Consider the following 18,926-nt stretch of genomic DNA (forward strand, 5'->3'; position numbering starts at 1 on the left):
CTACATTTCTAACTTTAGTTTCAGAGAACTCGACTAAGATTATGTTTTCTTTTGACTAAAAAAGTGAGGTTAGTATGTAGAGTTAGCAGCCAAGAGAGGAGAACACAGTTTAGCTCAAATTCGACGAAGATATTTTGGAGAAATTTATCAAAATTCTTATTAACATTTTTCCTTCCTGATTTAATTCTTGTTCCAAATTAAAATTTTAATTATGTAATTAAATAATGCATGGAGATGAGCTGAAGCGGTTAAGAATGATAACTCTGTCAAGGGTCTTGTTATTCTTTTCTTTGAGACAGCTCCCTTCACTTCAGGTTTCAGCTTCAATGAACCTAACACTTCTGGAGCAGAATCCACAGGATGTTGAAGCTTGGATAAAGCACCGATGATGATGCTGAAGTTGAAGTTGATGAAGATATTGCTGATGGCTGACGGCTGACGCTGTCGACAGCAAGATGAAGTTAAGTAAAAGTTTCAAATCTTGTCACGTGCCATGTAATGCCGATGGCCAAATTAGTTGGTAATATTCTCTCTTGCCAAAAGGCACTCAACGTCCTCTTATTTTTTTAGATACAAATAACTTCAACATTATCTTTTGTTATCTATTTAGATATAGAGAAACCATAACTAAAAGATAGGACAGTTTGATGGGAGTTAGTAGTCAACAAATCATACAATGGGTTAGGTAAACATTTGGACATCTCCCATTTTCTTAGTTCACGGAAGTGGTCCAAACGAAAGGGATATATGAACTATAAAATAATATCACTGTTATTAAACCATTTTTATCCATACACAATAATTAATCTAGCAAAAAAAAACCTGAAATCGACAAACTCTTCATGTGAAAATGGAGAAAGCCACCACTATTTTGTGTGTGTTTGGATAATGATATGTCACAATCTCTAAACTAAAACATCCACAACCTCGTTGTGATGACTCCATTGAGAAGAGTCTTAATCTAATGTATAAAAGAAAGATTCAAAAACTAAAACCTTTATAAACATTTGTGATGACTCCATTGACATCGGTGATGATCAACTATTAGAATGACACTATATATGATTTTTCCTAGAAGGTAAAAACATTGTGACGGTTTTACCTCATCCGTCAGAAAATTTTGACTTGTTAATAAGTTGAACGAAGATACTTATTAAGACAAAGATGCATAAATTCGATAAACCAAAAGAACATAAATTCGATAATGAACATAGGAAAATAGATCACAATACACTCGGTGTTATTTTATGGAACAGTGATTTCACATGCAGTTAGGTCTGTGACTTTTGTTTTCGATGCTCATTAGATGTGGGTGGGTAATTATACCATATAGAATTAAAACCTCCTACGAAACTTTTATTTCTACCTCCAATGAATCTTGAGGAGAAGAAGTTGATGTTGTATGACCGCACCAACGAAAGCATAACCTTCAAATGCAATTGGTTTATGCCAGGACGGTGTGGTTAGTAATAAATTAACATCACTTGGAGTAAGTGGCGTTATTCAACTCCATACAGTTTCTTCAACACACTTCCTAAATCCTAGTGTATAATATTAAGCCAATTAGTAACATAATAATAACAAACACAACAAGAAAGCTGCACATTTCAACAAAGCTATTATTTTTGACATACATCCCAACTGATTACATTCTTATCTATAAAAATGTCTCAAACATAAAAAATCAAAGTCTTCAAAGATAGATGAATAACAGTCTTTGAAAGCTGAGTACCAACCTACAGAAGAAGACAAGTACATTATTGATCAATTACAAGTAGAGTGTCTCAATTTTCTTTCCCATTTTTTTACATCTCTGGATTCTGGATGCTAGAGCTAGTTAAAAAAAAAATCGTTGTTCCTTTATTTTCCCTAGCGGGTAAAGCACTTACAAGCGACAAATGCATTGAATCACAAATCAATCACACGAAATTCGCATTGGAGGCCACGTGAACTTGGTGAGACGCATGATCACACCTGAAAGCTGGACGCGCGTTGCCCAAACACCAATTTACTTCTGGCGTTTTATGAACCCAAACTATCTGGCTTTGACTGCGATTTGTGGACCCATTTATTGACTAAAGGGCAACACTTGTAAAAAAATTTGGAGACCATGGTGTTGTTCATGACATGTTTAAAAATCTTATTCACTGAGCCAATTTTAGGGTAATTCTCTTCATTTTTTTCTATAAGATACCTATTTTGTTTGTAAACAAATTACTTTTAAAATGAATTACGGATTTAACCAAAAAACTAAATCAAATAAATTTTCATTTAGATTAGGATTCTGTTTCCAATCATGTAAGCTAAACTAAACAAAACTAAACCAACATAAAATTTAATACTAGTTTATTGGAAAAAATCTAATTACAAATAGTATCTTCCCTAAACTGAAAAAATTCTGTTGGTTTCTAAACTATAAAGAACAAAAATATACATACTATTATGACTATTAGTTTATAAGAAATACTAGATTTATACTTAAATATCATACTATTTTCATAAACAAAATATTTTGTTCTTTTGGAAAACGTTCTCAATTAATTTAGTGATTACTACTGATTATCTTCTAATTATTCGTCACTATCTTCACATTATTATCGTCTAATTCTTTTAAATTTTAGTACATAAAACGATAAATGAGACAACATGGAAGAGCACAACTGAACCACTTCTCTCAAAAAAAAAAAAAAAACCCAAACACACTATAAAACCCCTCTTCTCGCTCTCCCTCTGTTCATCTTGCTGAACCCCCACCCCCACCGTCGTCCTCCGCCTTAGACCCGTCGCACAAAACAAAGAACCAACCTCACCATCACACAATGGGGAAAGGCGGCACCCTCAGCGACAGCGTGATAAAAAAAATCATCCTCTCCTACAGCTACGTAGCGATATGGATCTTCCTAAGCTTCACAGTAATCGTCTACAACAAGTACATCCTCGACAAGAAGCTCTACAACTGGCCTTACCCCATCACCCTCACCATGATCCACATGTCCTTCTGCTCCACCTTAGCAATCCTCCTCATCAAAGTGTTTAAACTCGTCGAGCCGGTGTCCATGTCTCGCGAGACTTACCTCAGATCAGTCGTCCCTATAGGAGCGTTGTACTCTCTCTCCTTATGGTTATCCAACTCCGCTTACATCTACCTCTCCGTCTCCTTCATACAGATGCTCAAAGCTCTGATGCCTGTCGCGGTTTACTCCATTGGCGTCCTCCTCAAGAAAGAATCGTTCAAGTCTGATACCATGACGAACATGTTATCCATCTCCTTAGGCGTCGCGATCGCTGCTTACGGTGAAGCGAGGTTCGACGTGTTTGGTGTGTTTCTCCAGCTCGGAGCGGTTGCTTTCGAGGCGACTCGTTTGGTTCTGATTCAGATCTTGCTCACGTCCAAAGGAATCAACCTTAACCCCATCACGTCTTTGTACTACGTCGCTCCTTGTTGTTTAGCGTTCTTGTTTATCCCCTGGATCTACGTGGAGTTTCCTGTTCTTAGAGACACGTCTAGCTTCCGCTTCGATTACGTCATCTTCGGGACGAACTCGTTGTGTGCGTTCGCTTTGAACCTTGCTGTGTTTCTTCTCGTGGGGAAGACTTCGGCATTGACTATGAATGTTGCTGGTGTGGTTAAAGATTGGCTGTTGATTGCTTTCTCTTGGTCTGTGATTAAGGATACTGTGACTCCTGTTAACCTTTTTGGGTATGGGGTTGCGTTTTTGGGGGTTGCGTATTATAATCACGCGAAGTTAAAGGGGTTGAAGGCGAAAGAGGCTCAGAAGAAGGTTCAGCAAGGGGATGAAGAGGGTGGGAGGTTGTTGGAAGTGAGGAAAGGTGGTGATGGTGATGGTAAGAAGAATGAGTCTGCGAACTAGTTTTTATTTTTTTTGACTCAGAAGGAAGACAAGACACATAATAAAAGCATGGAAGTGATATGCTCATAGGTAGTGATGCTAGAATCTTTTGTTGCTTTCCTCTTTGTTTAAAAGTTTTTCTTTTATCTCTTTTGGTTTTGTTTTCTTCAAGTTATTTATGATTACAATTGTGTTACCAAACTTTTGTTATGGATGGTAGATTTTGTGAATCTAATGGTGTTACTATGGTGTGTTACCAAATCTTTGCCATGTTTTGATTAATAATCGGTATTATTTTTGTCTTGATCGATCAAAGTAGTAGCTTGAGTGAGAATGTAGATTAGGGAATCAAAGCAATCTAGTAAAGGTAGTTCAGGAACAAGAGATTGATGAAAGTGAAGATGTGGAAGAGCATTTCTATGGTGAGAATGATAATGAATCCGAATTAAGCAGTGACGATGGAAAGGAGATAAGAGAAAGAAGCTTTGACTATTCTCACGGTTTTGTCTATTGAAGTATTGAGTAATGACCTTTTTTATTTTGTCTCTGATCGTTAGACATTAGAGTACGTTCAACGAAAAAAAAAAGCCTCAGACATGAGTTAACAAAAATGTGCACATCAATCTAACAAACTGCAACATGACATTAAAAAGCAACAAACTCAGTACAAACTAACAAATACAAAATCTTCTTCAGCTTCTTCAGGACTAAGTGTCACTTATTAGTGTACCAAAGGCTCTGCGAATTGGCTAGAGTCACATAGTGTTTACCATTCTTTTAATCGCGGCTGATCTTCTCTCATCCGGTTCTTCAATTGCTCTATCCGCCAATACATGCTAGCACATTGAGCTCCTCTCGCCTAACTTGAGTTTCAGATACATATATTTCTTTGAGGAAAGGACTGGGCATTTCATTTCATAGCACCCATCAACTTTTCAGAAATAAAAAACAGAGGAATACACTAGATAACAAAAAATAGAGAACCATTAACTTTAAATGTTTCACCATGGCCACCACCTCTCAAGCTCTCTTAGTGTTCATTAACATCAAGGGACCTTCACCATTGGACTAGCCCCCATTCTCCTATCTTCCAAAAGTCATCGCTTTCCAGCTTGAACTCAAAGAGAATCTCCCTGGAAGTAACCTCTGATTGGAACGAGAATGTGTACAGATGCCCTGCTAAAGCCGGAAACAGACTTTCACTTCTATTTTAAACTTAACAATCACTTCCGTTGATTCCTCATTATAACAAGTGTCATGGTAGCAAGATGCAAACTTTAAATTTCATGGATATTGGAAGAGGATTTTGATTCAATTTGATAGTCAATGGACCTCCACCAGTAGCTCGGTGAGTGAAGTATTCAGGCACTTGTCCACCTGGTAAGACTGCAGATCTACTATTACTCTGGATGATGAGGTCTCTCGCCTCTTGATTCAGTTTGAAGCAGTTGGCAAATTTGAGCCAAACGAATTGATTGGGAAAGGACCATTGTAGTATCTCCAGGGACTTGCAGTCACTTGCATCAATGAAATCGATGTACTCCAAAATCGGTGGGACTGATACCAACTTTCGGCATCCTTTGAGGGAGAATGCTTTCAGACGAGACATTTTCCGGGCCCACGGAGGAACCTCTTGTAAAGTCCTTGAGGTTTTCAAAGTCCTTGAGGGAGATCAAGTTCAACCAAAGATTGGTAGGAAGGACCTCGAGCTTATCGCATCCTATTAATATCAGCCTCTGCAACTTCTACATAATGTCCCAAGAACCTAAAAACCAACAGCTGCTTAGTACCTTGCTTAAGGTAAGAGATCAGAGTAAGAGCCAAGGGTTTTATGTTTGCTCTGTCAAAATTTGCTTAAGGTTTGTAGTATGTTATAATGTTCTACCAGATTACCAAGTCCAGAGGCACAGCACTTTATATGGGTATCAGGTTACATATCAAACATCTTCTTAATTAATTAGAATATATATGGGTATTTATTTAGTTTCAATATTAACAACAGTTGATGAGCAAGAGATTGATGATGAAAGTGAAGAAGGGGAAAAAGATGTAGAAGAGCATTTCTGTGGTGAGAATGATACAAAATCTTCTTCAGCCTCGTCACTATACTAAGCATAACTTATTAGTGTACCAAAGGCTCTGCATACTGGCTCGCGTCAACACATGCGTTATACACACATCGATCTCCTCACCTAAATTTGAGTTTCAGATACATACATTTAGTTGAGGAAAGGACTCGTAGAGAAAAAAAAAAGAGAGGCATTAACTTCATACGTTTCACATTTGCCATGGCCACCATGTTCATCAATATCAAGGGACCTCCTATTGTTGGACTATCCCGCATTCTCCTATCTTCCAATCGTCATCATCGCTCATCAACTTGAACTCAAAGAGAAGCTTCCTGGAAGTGACTTCTAAGTTGATACGGAATGTGTACAGATGCTCCGCTAAAGCCGGATATAATCCAAATATGATATTATTATTTACAACATCCACTCCCCTTGATTTCTCTTTAGAGCAAGCTTCATGGTCACCTTTATTAAGCAGCAAGATGCAAGCTTTAAATGTCATGGATTCTGGAAGAGGATTTTGATTCAATTTGATAGTCAATGGACCTCCACCAGTAGCTCGGTGAGTGAAGTACTCAGGCACTTGTCCACCTGGTAAGACTGCATGTTCACTACTAGCCTGGATGATGAGGTCTCTCGCCTCTTGATTCAGTTTGAAGCAGTTGGCGAAGGTGAGCCTACGGATTTGATCGGAAAAGGAACACTCTAGTATCTCCAGGGAGTCACAGTCATTTGCATATATAGAATGAGTGGACTCCGAAATCGGCGGGAGTCTTACCAACTTTCGGCATCCACTGAGGAAGAATCTATTCAGACGAGAGATTTGCTTGACCAATGGAGGAACCTCTTGTATCTCTGTGTCGGTCAAGGAAAGGCTTGTAATTCTTTCGAGAGCATGAGGGAATTCCTTGAGGTTTTCAAAGTATGACATGTGCAACTCTTTAAGATGAGGCCATGACCTGATCGAGGGAGGCACTTGTTCTATTGCAGTTCCTCTGAGGTTGAGCTTTTCAAGGTTTGTGGAGATCTGGGGAAAACTTTTCAACATGGAGCAATCACTGAGATTAAGTTCAAGCAAAGATTCCAAGTTGATGTTGGTGGGAAGGACCTCTAGCCTAATGCATCCTTCTAATCTCAGCCACCGCAACTTCTGAAGGTTCCCAATGAAAAGAGGAAGTTCCACCAGTTTTGAGCAACTACTAAGGACCAAGTTCTCTAGATTAGTGGCATTCCCAATAAAGGAAGGGACCTCCAACAATTGTGGTAGACTACTGATATTCAATTCTCGGAGATTTCCGATAGTGGAGAAATCCCCGAGATCAAGACTTGAGCATCCAGCGATATCAAGTTCATTCAAATATTCCAAGTTGATGTTGGTGGGAAGAACCTCTAGCTTACTGCATCCTTTTAATCTCAGCCTTTTCAACTTCTTAAGGTTTCCAAGAGAGAGAGGAAGTTCCACCATATTTAAGCAATTACGAAGATCCAAGTACTCCAAGTTGGTGGCATTCCCAACATAAGAAGGGAGCTCCAACAGATTTGGGAAACTACTCAGATCCAATTCTTGGAGATTAACGGCATTCCCAATAAAGGAGGGAAACTCCACAAGACTTGAGCATCCACCGATATTTAGTTTCTCCAGACTATTTCCACTCATAGAAGGGAGTTTGACTAGACTCGAGCAATCATAAAGATACAATTTCTCAAGGTTAGTGGCAGTTGAGAGATCCGGAAGCTCCTTCAAGTTTACAGAATAACCCAAATCCATCCACTTTAGACACCGAAGCGGCTGTACAGATAAATTACAAAACATGTTTTATACACTTTAGTAATGAAACAGATGAGAACCACACATCAAACGAACATAAAGGAGTGTGTGCCAATATCAGTTCCTTATAACTAACAAATGTACAAATGATAATTCGAAAGAAAGAAACAGACGGAGCAACACTAGTATAAAAACTAAATAAATGGGTATCGCAAGATCACTCTTTTTTTATAGCTAAAGATTGTACAAATGATAGATTCAAAACAAAGTGAAATAACGAAAAACAACTTACTTTACATCCTTCCCACAACTTCTCAAGCTTGCTGTAAGGCATGACTAGTTCGACAAGGAACTCCAAGTTTACAGTGCAAGGTAAACATGTCATTGGAAAATGTCTCCACTCTAGTAATCGAAGTTTATGAGACAGATAGTTCAGACCTCCAGTTATTTGCAGTGCATCGGTAAAACCACAAACTTTTAAGAATTGGAGATTTGACATTCCTTCAAATGCTTTCTCACTTATATCTATTTCTTCCCTGATTCTATAGTATTCGAACTTTATGCCTATGACACTTTTACTACCCTGAAATAAAAGACCAAACAAAAAAATATAGTTTGTCAGTTAACAAATAAACTAAAAATTTCCAGGGAGCAATGCAATGAAAGCCACTTACTGTTGCACCACCAGTCAGTACTTCACAAATATCTCTTTTGTCGTACAGAAACTGACGCTGTCCAGGCTCATGAATAGATTGTTTACAAACAATTTCTCTACCTAGTTTTTCTAGCAAACTATGCATCCTTATACGTCCTGAGTCAATAGATATGAGAGATTTCTCAGCTAAGACTTTAAGTCTTTGCCTCACATACAAGAACCTCTTTGCAAGATGCTCTTCCATTTTGTGAATCTGCTCAGAGCTAAAGAAGCAGGCTATATGAAGAAACAAATCTTTATCTTCATCGTCTAAGGCATCATAACTGAATTTCAAAATGCTTTGAATATCAGTGTCAAGGCTATCTCTTAATCTTGGTAGTGAATTTGTCCAGTCTTCCTTGGACATTCCCCGAAGGTAGGAACCCATAACCCTTAGCCCCAATGGGAGTTCACCAGAAAGACTTGTAACTTCTCGAGCAAGCTCCTCAAAACCATATTTAGGGAAATTTTGACCAAAACAATACGTACAAAATATTTGGAGAGCCTCATCATTTGTTGGAAGATTCACTTCGTAAATATGGTTGATCCCATGTGCTCTAAAAAGTTTCTGATCTTGTGTTGTGATTATAATCCGACTACCGGGACCAAACCACCAAGTCTCTTTCGCCATCGCATCTAGTTGTACTGACCGGTTCACGCCATCAAGAACAACAAGAACTTTCTTGTCCCTCAACCTATTTGACACAACACCGAAATGAGATACAACCATATCCTTATGATCGGTTATTTGAGACATAAACTGTTGCTGTAATTGCAACTTTACGCTGTAGTCATCGGAACACAGTCTTGAAGAGTTTGCTTTGAGATCATCCATAAAGACACTCAGTTGAAAACTGTTGGAGAGTTGGTTGAATGCGACTCTAGCGATTGTGGTCTTCCCAATCCCAGGAGGACCCCAAATCCCAATCATCCTCACCTCATCTGAGCCTAGGCATAAGATTGATTTCAAATTTTCCCAATGAGCTCCCATCCCAACTAAACCATCGAAATCATTTGATGGTGTGAAATTATTCAGCATGTTCGAAGTATCAGTGGCGATTTTCTTGATCATGTCGGCTTCATTATCCCTAACAATAGGAGAGTTCAATGCATCCATTAAATAATCATATTCACATTCATAAAGAAATATGAATCTATTGTTTTAAAAATGTATAGAGTAAGTGGGAATTAAAAGAACTAACCAGTTGCTTGAATGATAGCCAGCGATGGTAGCCACTTTGGCTAAAGCTTGTCTCCATCTCTCAATGCAATCCTTTGCTTTACCAGCACAAGTTTTCTTAAAAAATTTCCCAAAATCTCCGGTTAGCTTTTTCACATCAGAAGGATCCACTTTGTGGAAAATAGCCATTACAGTCTGACCAAACTCTTCTCTGCACTTCATAATCTCCACCAGTTCATCAAGACACCATTTTGAGGAGGCATAGTTTCTAGAGAGCAAGATAATTGCAATCTTTGATCCTCTGATGGCCCTGATCAGCTCTGGACCGATAGATTCTCCTCTTTTGATTTCATTATCTATGAACGGAGTGATTCCTTTTCTTTCAAACTCCCTCTGAATGTGACTGAAGAAGTCTCTGCGTACATCTTCCCCACGGAAGCTAGGAAAGACATCATGCGTCCAGATGTGAGAAGAAGAAGGTAAATGAACCGTTGAAGGAGACAAAGAAGATGAAGTTGATGAAGAAGAAGGATCCTTTTCTCTGTTATCTTCTTGATGGAATCTAAGTTTTCTCAGAACTGTTAAGAGCCCTATTGCAGCAGCAAGAGTGGTGAGCAAAAAAGAAGAATCCATTAATTAGTGTGATGGAAAGATGATCAGTATTACAGAGGGGCTATTTGGAGGAAGAAATTATTATGAGCCTATGAGGCCCCTTGTATACATTGAACACAGAACGTTGACAAGGATTGTTAAACTACTAGGAATAAAAAAGTGGACTGGCCGGTGCTTTTCTTTGTATATATCTCTACTTCCTTGTATTTTCCTCACAGAAAATTAAAATAACGAGAGTAACAGAAAGGTCCCACAAGCGCAACCAGTAAGAGAAGAAAGCTTATACATAATGATATCCAAGAAAATAAGCAAGCAACTCTCAAATATATAAAAATAATCAGAACGGACAAACGTTAACTCTTTTTGTTTGTTTGTAAGAAACGAGTAAAAAGGAAAGAATGTAAGAATCATACGAACACAAGCAATCTTTCAAGGAAGCAGTGATCAAAAACTGAGTTCCCTGAAACTTGAAAAAAGAAAGCAAAGTGTCAAAAGACTTACAAGGATGTTCATCCCTGACGCTGTGATCTAAAACATCAACCCATTCTTCCGTGGAAATACATCATAATGGAATGGTGAATCATAGTCATTCCATCATGTCCCAAGAACCAAAATAATAACACCCTGCTTAATACATTGCTTAAGGTAAGAGATAAGAGTAAGAGCAAGAGTAAGAGCCAAGGCTCTATGTTTTCTCTGTCAAAACTTGCTTGGTTTAAAGTATGTTGTAATGTTCTACCAGATTACCAAGTCCCGATGAAACAAACAATTTTTTTTATTTGCTCTCTGATCGTTAGAGATTGGATTAAGTTCAACGGTAAGAAAAAAAAAGATTAAGATATATGAGTTAACAAAAATGTGCACATCGCTCTAACAAACTGCAACATGACAGACAGTAACAAGCCTATTCAGCAATCAGCACTAAGTGTTACTTATAAGTGTACCAAAGGCTCTACATATAGCGTTACCATTCTTTTCATCTCGGCTGATCCTCTGGGATCCGGCTCTTCAATTGTTATATCCGTCAACACATGCGTGACATTGATCTCCTCAGCCACATTAGAGTTCCAGGTACATATATATATAGTTGAGTAAAAACACAGAGAAATACACTAGAAAACAAAAAACAGAGACCCAATAACTTTATATGTTTCAAATCCGCATGGCTACCCCACCTCTCAAATTCTCATCAACATGAAGGGACCTCAACGTCTCGGACTAGCCCACATTCTCCTATCTTCCAAACATCATCCCTTTTCAGCTTGAACTCAAAGAAAAGCTCGCTGGAAGTAACCTCCGCTTCGACTCGAAATATGTACAGATGCTCTGCTAAAGCCGGATACAGCTTTTTATTGCTATTTTGATATATGACATCCACTTCCATCGAGTTCACTTCAGAGCAAGCGTCATGGTCAACTTTATAAACCAGCAAGATGCAAGCTTTAAATATCATGTACTTTGGAAGAGGCTTTTCGTTCAACTTGATTGTCAATGGACCTCCACCAGTAGCTCGGTGAGTGAAGTGTGGAGGCACTTGTCCACCTGGTAAGACTGCATATCTACAACTATTCTGGATGATGAGGTTTCTCGCTTCTTGATTCAGTTTGAAGCAGTTGGCAAGGTGGAGCCAAGCCTGTGGATTGTGAAAGGAGCACTCTAGTATCTCCAGGGACTTGCAGTCACTTGCATCCATGTAACGGATGGACTCCGAAATGGCTGGGAGTGTTACCAACTTTCGGCATCCCTTGAGCACGAATACACTCAGACGAGAGATTTTCTTGACCCATGGAGGAAGCTCTTGTATCTCTGTGTCAGTCAAGCACATGCATGTGATTCTTTCAAGAGCATGAGGGAATTCCTTGAGGTTTTCAAAGTATGACATCTTCAACTCATCAAGATGAGACCATGAACTGATCGAGGGAGGCACTTGTTCTATTGCAGTTCCTATGAGGTAGAGATTTCTAATGTTTGTGGAGATCTCAGGAAAACACTTTAACATGGAGCAATCATTGAGATTAAGTTCAAACAAAGATTCCAAGTTGATGTTGGTGGGAAGAATCTCTAGCTTACTGCATCCTTCTAATCTCAGCCTTTTCAACTTCTGAAGGTTTCCAATGAAAAGAGGAAGTTCCACCAGATTTGAGCAATTACTAAGTATCAAGTCCTCTAGATTAGTGGCATTCCCAACGAAGGAAGGTACCTCCAACAATTGTGGTAGACTGCTTAAATTCAATGTCTGAAGATTGACGACATTTACGATAGTGGAGAATCCACTGAGATCAAGAGTTGAACATCCAGCGAGATCAAGATCATTCAAAAATTCCAAGGTGATGTTGTTGGGAAAATTCTCTAGCTTACTGCATCCTTTTAATATCAGTGTCTGCAACTTCTGCAGGTTTCCAAACGAGAGAGGAAGTTCCACCAGATGCGAGCAGTTACTAAGATTTAAATTCTCCAGGTTGGTGGCATTCCCAACATATGAAGGGAGCTCCACCAAATTTGGGAAACTGACAAGATTCAATTTGAGGAGATTAACGGCATTCCCAGTAAAGGAGGGAAACTGCACAAGACTTGAGCATCCACCTATATCTAGTTCCTCCATACTTTTTCCAGGCAAGCAAGGGAGTTTGATTAGACTCCAGCAATTACGTAAATACAATTTCTCAAGGTTAGTGGCAGTTGAGAGATTAGGAAGCTCCTTCAAGTTTACAGAATCACTCAAATCCATCCACTTGAGACTTCGAAGCGGCTGTACAGACAAATTACAAAAAAAACTTGGTTGTTTTATACACTTTTGTATTGAAACAGAACACTTAAACAAAAAGAAAAAAAATCATAAACGAGTGTGACAAGATCAGTTTTTTTCTAACTCAAAAATGTACAAATACTAGATTTGAAACAAAGTGAAATAAATAAAAAGAGCTTACTTTAATTCCTTCCCACAACTTCTCAAGCTTGCTGCCAATCATGATTAGTTCGACAAGGAATTCCAAGTTTACATTGCAAGGAAAACATGACATTGGAAAATGACTCCAATGTAGTAATCGAAGTTTATGAGACAAATAGTTCAGACCTCGGGTTAATTGCAATGGAGCGCCATAACCATTGACTTGTAAGAATTGGAGATTTGACATTCCGTCAAAGGCTTTCTCACTTACATATAATTCTTCCTCTATTTTGTAGTAGTCCAGCTTTATCCCTATGACACTTTTACTACCCTGAAAGAAAGAACCACACCAGAAAGTAGAGTTTGTTTGTTAACGAATAAACTAAATTTTGCAGCGAGTAAAGCAATAAAAGACACTTACTGTTGCGTCACCAGTCAGCAATTCACAAATCTCTCTACAGTCGTATAGAAACTCGCGCTGTCCAGGATCATGAATAGATTGTTTATAAACAATTTCTCTACCTAGTTTTTCGAGCAAACTATGCATCTTTATAACTCCCCAGTCGATAGATATGAGAGATCTCTCAGCTAAGACGTTAAGTCTTTGCCTCACTTCCACGAACTTTTTTGCAAGATACTCTTCCACTTTGTGAATCTCTTCATAGCTGAAGAAGCAGGCTATATGAAGAAATAAATATTTATCTTCATCATCTAAAGCATCATAGCTGAACTTCAAAATGCTTCGAATATCAGCATAAAGACTAGTCCTTAATCTTGGTAGCACATTTATCCACTCTTGCTTAGACATTCCCCGGAAGTAGGAACCCATAACCCTTAGCCCCAAAGGGAGTTCACCAGAAAGTTGTGTAACTTCCCGAGCAAGCTCCTCAAAACCATCTTTAGGGGACTTTTGACCAAAAGAATGCATACAAAAGATTTGAAGAGCCTCATCATTTGTTGGAAAATCCACTTTGTAAATATGGTTAATTCCATGTGCTCTAAGAAGTTTCTGATCTTGTGTTGTGATTATAATCCGACTTCCGGGACCAAACCACCAAGTCTCTTTCGCCATCGCATCTAGTTGTATTGACCGGTCCACGCCATCAAGAACAACAAGAACTTTCTTGTCCTTCAACCTATTTGAGGCAACTCCCAAATGAGATACAACCATATCCTTATGATCGGTTATTTGTGACATAAACTGTTGCTGTAATTGCAACTTTACGCTGTAGTCATCGGAACACAGTCTTGAAGAGTTTGCTTTGATATCATCCATAAATACACTCAGTTGAAAACTGTTGGAGAGTTGGTTATATGCTACTCTAGCGATTGTGGTCTTCCCAATCCCAGGAGGACCCCAAATCCCAATCATCCTCACTTCATCTGATCCTAGGCATAACAATGGTTCCATCTTTTTCAAATGGGCTCCCATCCCAACTAACCCATTGAAATCACTTGATGGTGTGAAATTATTCAGAATGTTCGAAATATCAGTGGCGATTTTCTTGATCATGGCCGCTTCATTATCCCTAAAATTCATGCACATTCATAAATAAATATGAATTCGTGGGACGTGTATGTTTGAGAAATGTAGAGAGCAAGTGGGAATTAAAAAAAGAACTAACCAGTTGCTTGAATGATAACCAGCTACTGTGGCCACTTTTGCCAAAGCTTGTCTCCATCTCCCAATGTTTTCCTTCGTTTCACCAGCACAAGTTTTTCTAAAGACTCTCCCAAAATCTGCTGCTAGATTTTTCACATCAGAAGGATCCACTTCATAGAAAACAGCCATCACAGTTTGACCCAACTCTTCTCTGCACTTCATAATCTCAACCAATTCATCAAGACACCATTTTGAGGAGGCATAGTTCCTAGAGAGCAAGATAATTGCGATCTTAGATCCTCTGATCGTCCTTATGAGCTCGGGACCGATAGATTCTCCTCTTTTGATTTCATTATCAATGAACGGAGTGATTCCTTTTCTTTCGAACTCCATCTGAATGTGACTAAGAAAGTTTCTGCGGACATCTTCCCCACGGAAGCTTGGAAAGACATCATGCGTCCAGATGCGAGAAGATGAAGGTGGAGGAACTATTGAAGGAGACAAAGTAGACGAGGGTGATGAAGAAGAAGGATCCTTTTCTCTGTTTCCTTCTTGATGTAAACGAAGTTTTCTCAGAAGAGTTAAGAGTCCTATTGCAGCAGCAACAGTGGTGAGGAAAAAAGAAGAATCCATTAGCGAGTATGATGGAAAGAGGATCAGTATTACAGATCTCTAAAGGGAGCTATCTTGAGGAAGAAACTATAAAGAGGCTCTGTATACAATTAACACAGAAGGTTGACTAGGAACATTGAAATTAATACCGAAGAAAGTGGATCCGTATATCTATTTCCTTGTCGTTTTCATCACAAAAAATATACAAGAACGACAGTTAAAGAAAGGCCCCACACGCGCAACTAATATCCAAGAAAATACACAACCAACTCTCTCAAATATAAAAATAAATAAATAGGTTCGACCTCTCTACAACATATTCAGCTGATGATATTAATTCCATTAGATCAGGTAATGAATTTTCAAGTACTGCTACTGGCGAACTTTTTCATCTGGCAGTGTAGCACTTAGCATTAGAAGCCCTCGGAGGCGAGTCACGTAGCAGACATAATCCCTCTCTCAAGACAAAGCTCAGCTGCCAGATTTTTTATCAACAACACCATCATGCATTTGAATTTTGAAACAGAGGATTTTACTTGTTACAAGTGAGTATAGGAAGTAAACCGGACTTTTTGTCCAAAAAAAAAAAAAAAAAAGGAAGTAAACCGGACTTAATATGAACCACCTGAGTTGCCCAAAAAAAAATATGAACCACCTGCATTCTCTAAACGGCGTCGTTCCTCTAACAGAAAAAGAAAACTCATGCTGTTTTGTGTTAGTTATACAACAAAGCTTGTCGTTTTATTAGGGCTTTTGTTTGTTATGCTTCGCCGGTATCATCCGATTTCAACAAATCCACTCGTCTCCTCAGCGGTTCTCTCTCAAAATTAAAAGGCACGTTGTTTTGTGTTTACGATATAACAAAGCATGTAGTTTATTAAACCTTTGGTCGTTTTTTTTTGTTTTTTTTGTAACACTCCTTTGGTCGTTATAGTCTGGTTTCAACACATCCACTCTCTCTCTCTATCTACAGAGTACAGAGTAAACTAATCTCTCTCTGAGCTTGATAATGGCGATCAAAGGGATGGGTTAAGAACTTCTCGTCATTAGCGTCACGGTTTTACTTCCTCTTGATCATTCTCCAGATCCTTTCTTCAGGTAAATTGACACTTAAAAAACAAACTCTCACCTTCGTAATTCGAACAATCGATGAATATATGAATATGAGTTGAAAAAGCACGTGTCTTTCTCATGCATTGGTCAGTTTATTTTGATGAAAACTTTATTTCCGAATCAAGTTTCCAAATTTCATGTAGTTCCTTGTGGCATGTAGATGTAGTAGCTTCTGTAATCTCTAGATTAAGAAACTGTAAGCTAATTTTCCTTGAATCAAGAGTAAGATTAAAAGCATTGACCTTGAAAAAGGTAGCTAATTGTTTTTGTTTTGGACTTGATCAGTACCATTCATTCATTCATAATTCATTTACTTGGTTCTCTCTCTCTCTGGTTAAATCTGACTTGAATCACAATGTGAAAACAGGGTTCCATGTAGATCTGGAATGTGTATGTCTCCCATCCACGTGAGACATCATCTCAGTTGATTTCTAGTGAGATCTTCCCTGTTCCGATGATTAAGGCTCTCCTATACCCTGGTGCTATCGTCAATGGTCTTGCCACCAACATGACGTTTCCAAAGTGGGATGATGTGTTGGATCTTTACAACCTAACCAATGTCAAAGAAGCATCTGCAGTTCCCGATCTTCAGCGCCTAGAGGTTTGTTTTTTTTATTCTCTTATCATTTGGTTTGCTGTGTGTGAGTTACTAAGTGAGTTGTATTGGGCAGGTTCTTGCAAGAAGCTACTTCTCTGTAGCTGGGGCTTTTTGTGGGTTTGTTAAAGCCCGGTAGGATGGGAATGTTTGGGTCGTTGCTGCTAGTTTGGGGTCTTGTCAAAGAAGGGATCTTAAAGAAGCCAATGAATATTGACCCAACCAGGACTGTTTATGTGTACCCGACCATGGTGATTGCGATGATCTGCGCTTTCTCTATGATAAATTATAACTTGAAGAAAGCTACGAGTGCCGCTCCTGCTCGTCCCGTTGCTAAGCCTCTCATGAGCTCTTCAAAATCTAAGCTCAAGTGAGTTTTTTTTTTTTAAAGACTTGTAGGGCTTCTGTTTTGTCTTTGTTGCCGTTGCCAGATAGGAGAATGGCATTTTTTGCTCTCAGTTACCCTTTATGTTTCGTTGTTTTCTGGGGATCTGCTCAGTAGTCAGTATCTTTGAATGTCAAAAAATCACATGAACACAATTTTCAATGAGGTTTTATATCATCACAAGAGGTCACAAGTAGAATATATCATAATTGCAGTTCATTATCCGTTATTAATCCCATGGTCTTGCTTTATTAATATTCAGACGACTTGGTATAGCACCCACCAGTGGTATTCCTTTTTTGGTCAACGTTAGGTACCACATGTTAAAAGAGTATTTGTGAGAGGCAGTCACGATTTAGCGTTGCAATTTTTAATTCATGCCTAGTTCTTTATTTTCTCCTCTAGTGGAGAAACAAGTTGTCTCTCATCTTTGTTCAAGGCTCTTGTTTAGTTGCAGTCATATGAGACATGAATCAAAATCAGGCTACTATGGAGCTTCCAGGTGATCCCCTTGTAGATTCCATCAGTGAGAAGTTGGAAGCTTTGTCTTCTCTGTCAACCAACTGTTGTATCTATAAGGTACATGACAGGCTGCGAAGACTCAACCTGGATGCGTATTCGCCTCGGGTTGTATCCATTGGACCCTTACATCACGGGAAAGAAGAAGAACTTGAAGCCATTGAGGATCATAAACTGAGGTTTCTACAGAGTTTTATTCTTAGAACAGCCTTAAGCTTCATTTCTATTACGCCGAAGGTATAAAACTTAGCAGCAATGAATTGGTGAAAAATGTTAACTGTTGATGCAAGCTTCCTAGTAGAACTTCTTTTGAGGTCTCACTATCCCCAAAATCAAGATCAGCGACATCACAGAAGCTCTCTACAGAAACATCATCTTGTTTGAGCAATGTCATCGTTTAGATGCTTGTTTCTTCCACTATATGAGGTTCCTCAGCTGCTTCGTCACATCCCAATGGATGCTGAATTGTTCACTGACAATGAGATCATTGTGATCAGGCGTGGAAATGCAGAAGACGTGTCAAGGCTCTTCACTACCATATTGAAGGAGACAACTCAGACAAATTACAGAGGCAGAGGGTTTTATTATCAGACGGTTTTATGGGCAAAGAAATATTTTGTCTAAACGACTTGTTGTTTTTGATCTTAACACAACGTTAAGTGGTGGTACGGATTAAAAAGCTTTAGGCTTCGATCTAACAGAAAACGCTAACTCTAGGTACGGGTTGCAAAGTCTTCTGCCTTGATAAGTTAGTGGATGAATTAGTCTAGGTTGTGGAGTAAATTTTGTGACTCTGACCGGATTGTCCCTAACCCGTCACGTAGCTTCCGGACCAAAAAGGTTGGTTTTTTTGGATGAATAAAAATTTAACATTTTTTCGAAGAATTTTTTTTTCTCAACCCCACAAGTAAATTGCAAATAGATTTACTATTATCCTTGTCAAAAAAAAAAAAGATTTACTATTATCCTAACTCGGCGGATTCGATCATTCATATTTCAGCGGAACCCTAAAAGAAAAACGAATTTATCTGAGTCGAT

The 18,926-nt window shown here is 38.7% G+C and overlaps 3 protein-coding genes and 2 pseudogenes across 3 annotated transcripts; 2 read left to right on the forward strand and 3 right to left on the reverse strand.

The window, feature by feature from the left end:
• Nucleotides 1-2,639: 2,639 nt before the first annotated feature.
• On the forward strand, nt 2,640-4,114 carry LOC106430031 (probable sugar phosphate/phosphate translocator At5g25400). Its single transcript, XM_013870808.3, has one exon. The coding sequence runs from the start codon at nt 2,820-2,822 to the stop codon at nt 3,870-3,872; it is 1,053 nt and encodes a 350-aa protein (XP_013726262.2). The 5' UTR covers nt 2,640-2,819; the 3' UTR covers nt 3,873-4,114.
• Nucleotides 4,115-4,271: 157 nt separating this feature from the next.
• LOC125591192 lies at nt 4,272-6,150 on the reverse strand (annotated as a pseudogene).
• LOC106430018 (probable disease resistance protein RPP1) lies at nt 5,390-10,790 on the reverse strand. Its single transcript, XM_022711170.2, has 4 exons — nt 9,585-10,790; nt 8,363-9,470; nt 7,981-8,271; nt 5,390-7,709 (listed from the first exon to the last, which is right to left on the reverse strand). The coding sequence occupies exons 1-4, from the start codon at nt 10,193-10,195 to the stop codon at nt 6,174-6,176; spliced, it is 3,546 nt and encodes a 1,181-aa protein (XP_022566891.2). The 5' UTR covers nt 10,196-10,790; the 3' UTR covers nt 5,390-6,173.
• Nucleotides 10,791-10,984: 194 nt separating this feature from the next.
• Nucleotides 10,985-15,543, reverse strand: LOC111198282 (disease resistance protein TAO1-like). Its single transcript, XM_022711175.2, has 4 exons — nt 14,687-15,543; nt 13,483-14,590; nt 13,102-13,392; nt 10,985-12,923 (listed from the first exon to the last, which is right to left on the reverse strand). The coding sequence occupies exons 1-4, from the start codon at nt 15,295-15,297 to the stop codon at nt 11,364-11,366; spliced, it is 3,570 nt and encodes a 1,189-aa protein (XP_022566896.2). The 5' UTR covers nt 15,298-15,543; the 3' UTR covers nt 10,985-11,363.
• A 742-nt stretch (nt 15,544-16,285) lies between these two features.
• Nucleotides 16,286-17,865, forward strand: LOC106441405 (annotated as a pseudogene).
• Nucleotides 17,866-18,926: the final 1,061 nt, after the last annotated feature.

Source organism: Brassica napus, chromosome A3 (assembly GCF_020379485.1).
Source record: "Brassica napus cultivar Da-Ae chromosome A3, Da-Ae, whole genome shotgun sequence".
Lineage (NCBI taxonomy): Eukaryota > Viridiplantae > Streptophyta > Magnoliopsida > Brassicales > Brassicaceae > Brassica > Brassica napus.

What these genes read in the sequence shown, in the direction of transcription:
- LOC106430031 (XM_013870808.3), top strand. Translation starts at nt 2,820, where the DNA reads ATGGGGAAAGGCGGCACCCTCAGCGACAGCGTGATAAAAAAAATCATC.
- LOC111198282 (XM_022711175.2), bottom strand. Translation starts at nt 15,297, where the DNA reads ATGGATTCTTCTTTTTTCCTCACCACTGTTGCTGCTGCAATAGGACTC. An exon ending in TGCTGACTGGTGACGCAACA is followed by an intron (nt 13,393 to 13,482) that starts GTAAGTGTCTTT and finishes TCTTTCTTTCAG; the next exon opens with GGTAGTAAAAGTGTCATAGG. An exon ending in AGTTGTGGGAAGGAATTAAA is followed by an intron (nt 12,924 to 13,101) that starts GTAAGCTCTTTT and finishes TTGTCTGTACAG; the next exon opens with CCGCTTCGAAGTCTCAAGTG.
- LOC106430018 (XM_022711170.2), bottom strand. Translation starts at nt 10,195, where the DNA reads ATGGATTCTTCTTTTTTGCTCACCACTCTTGCTGCTGCAATAGGGCTC. An exon ending in GGCTATCATTCAAGCAACTG is followed by an intron (nt 9,471 to 9,584) that starts GTTAGTTCTTTT and finishes TCCTATTGTTAG; the next exon opens with GGATAATGAAGCCGACATGA. An exon ending in AGTTGTGGGAAGGATGTAAA is followed by an intron (nt 7,710 to 7,980) that starts GTAAGTTGTTTT and finishes TTATCTGTACAG; the next exon opens with CCGCTTCGGTGTCTAAAGTG.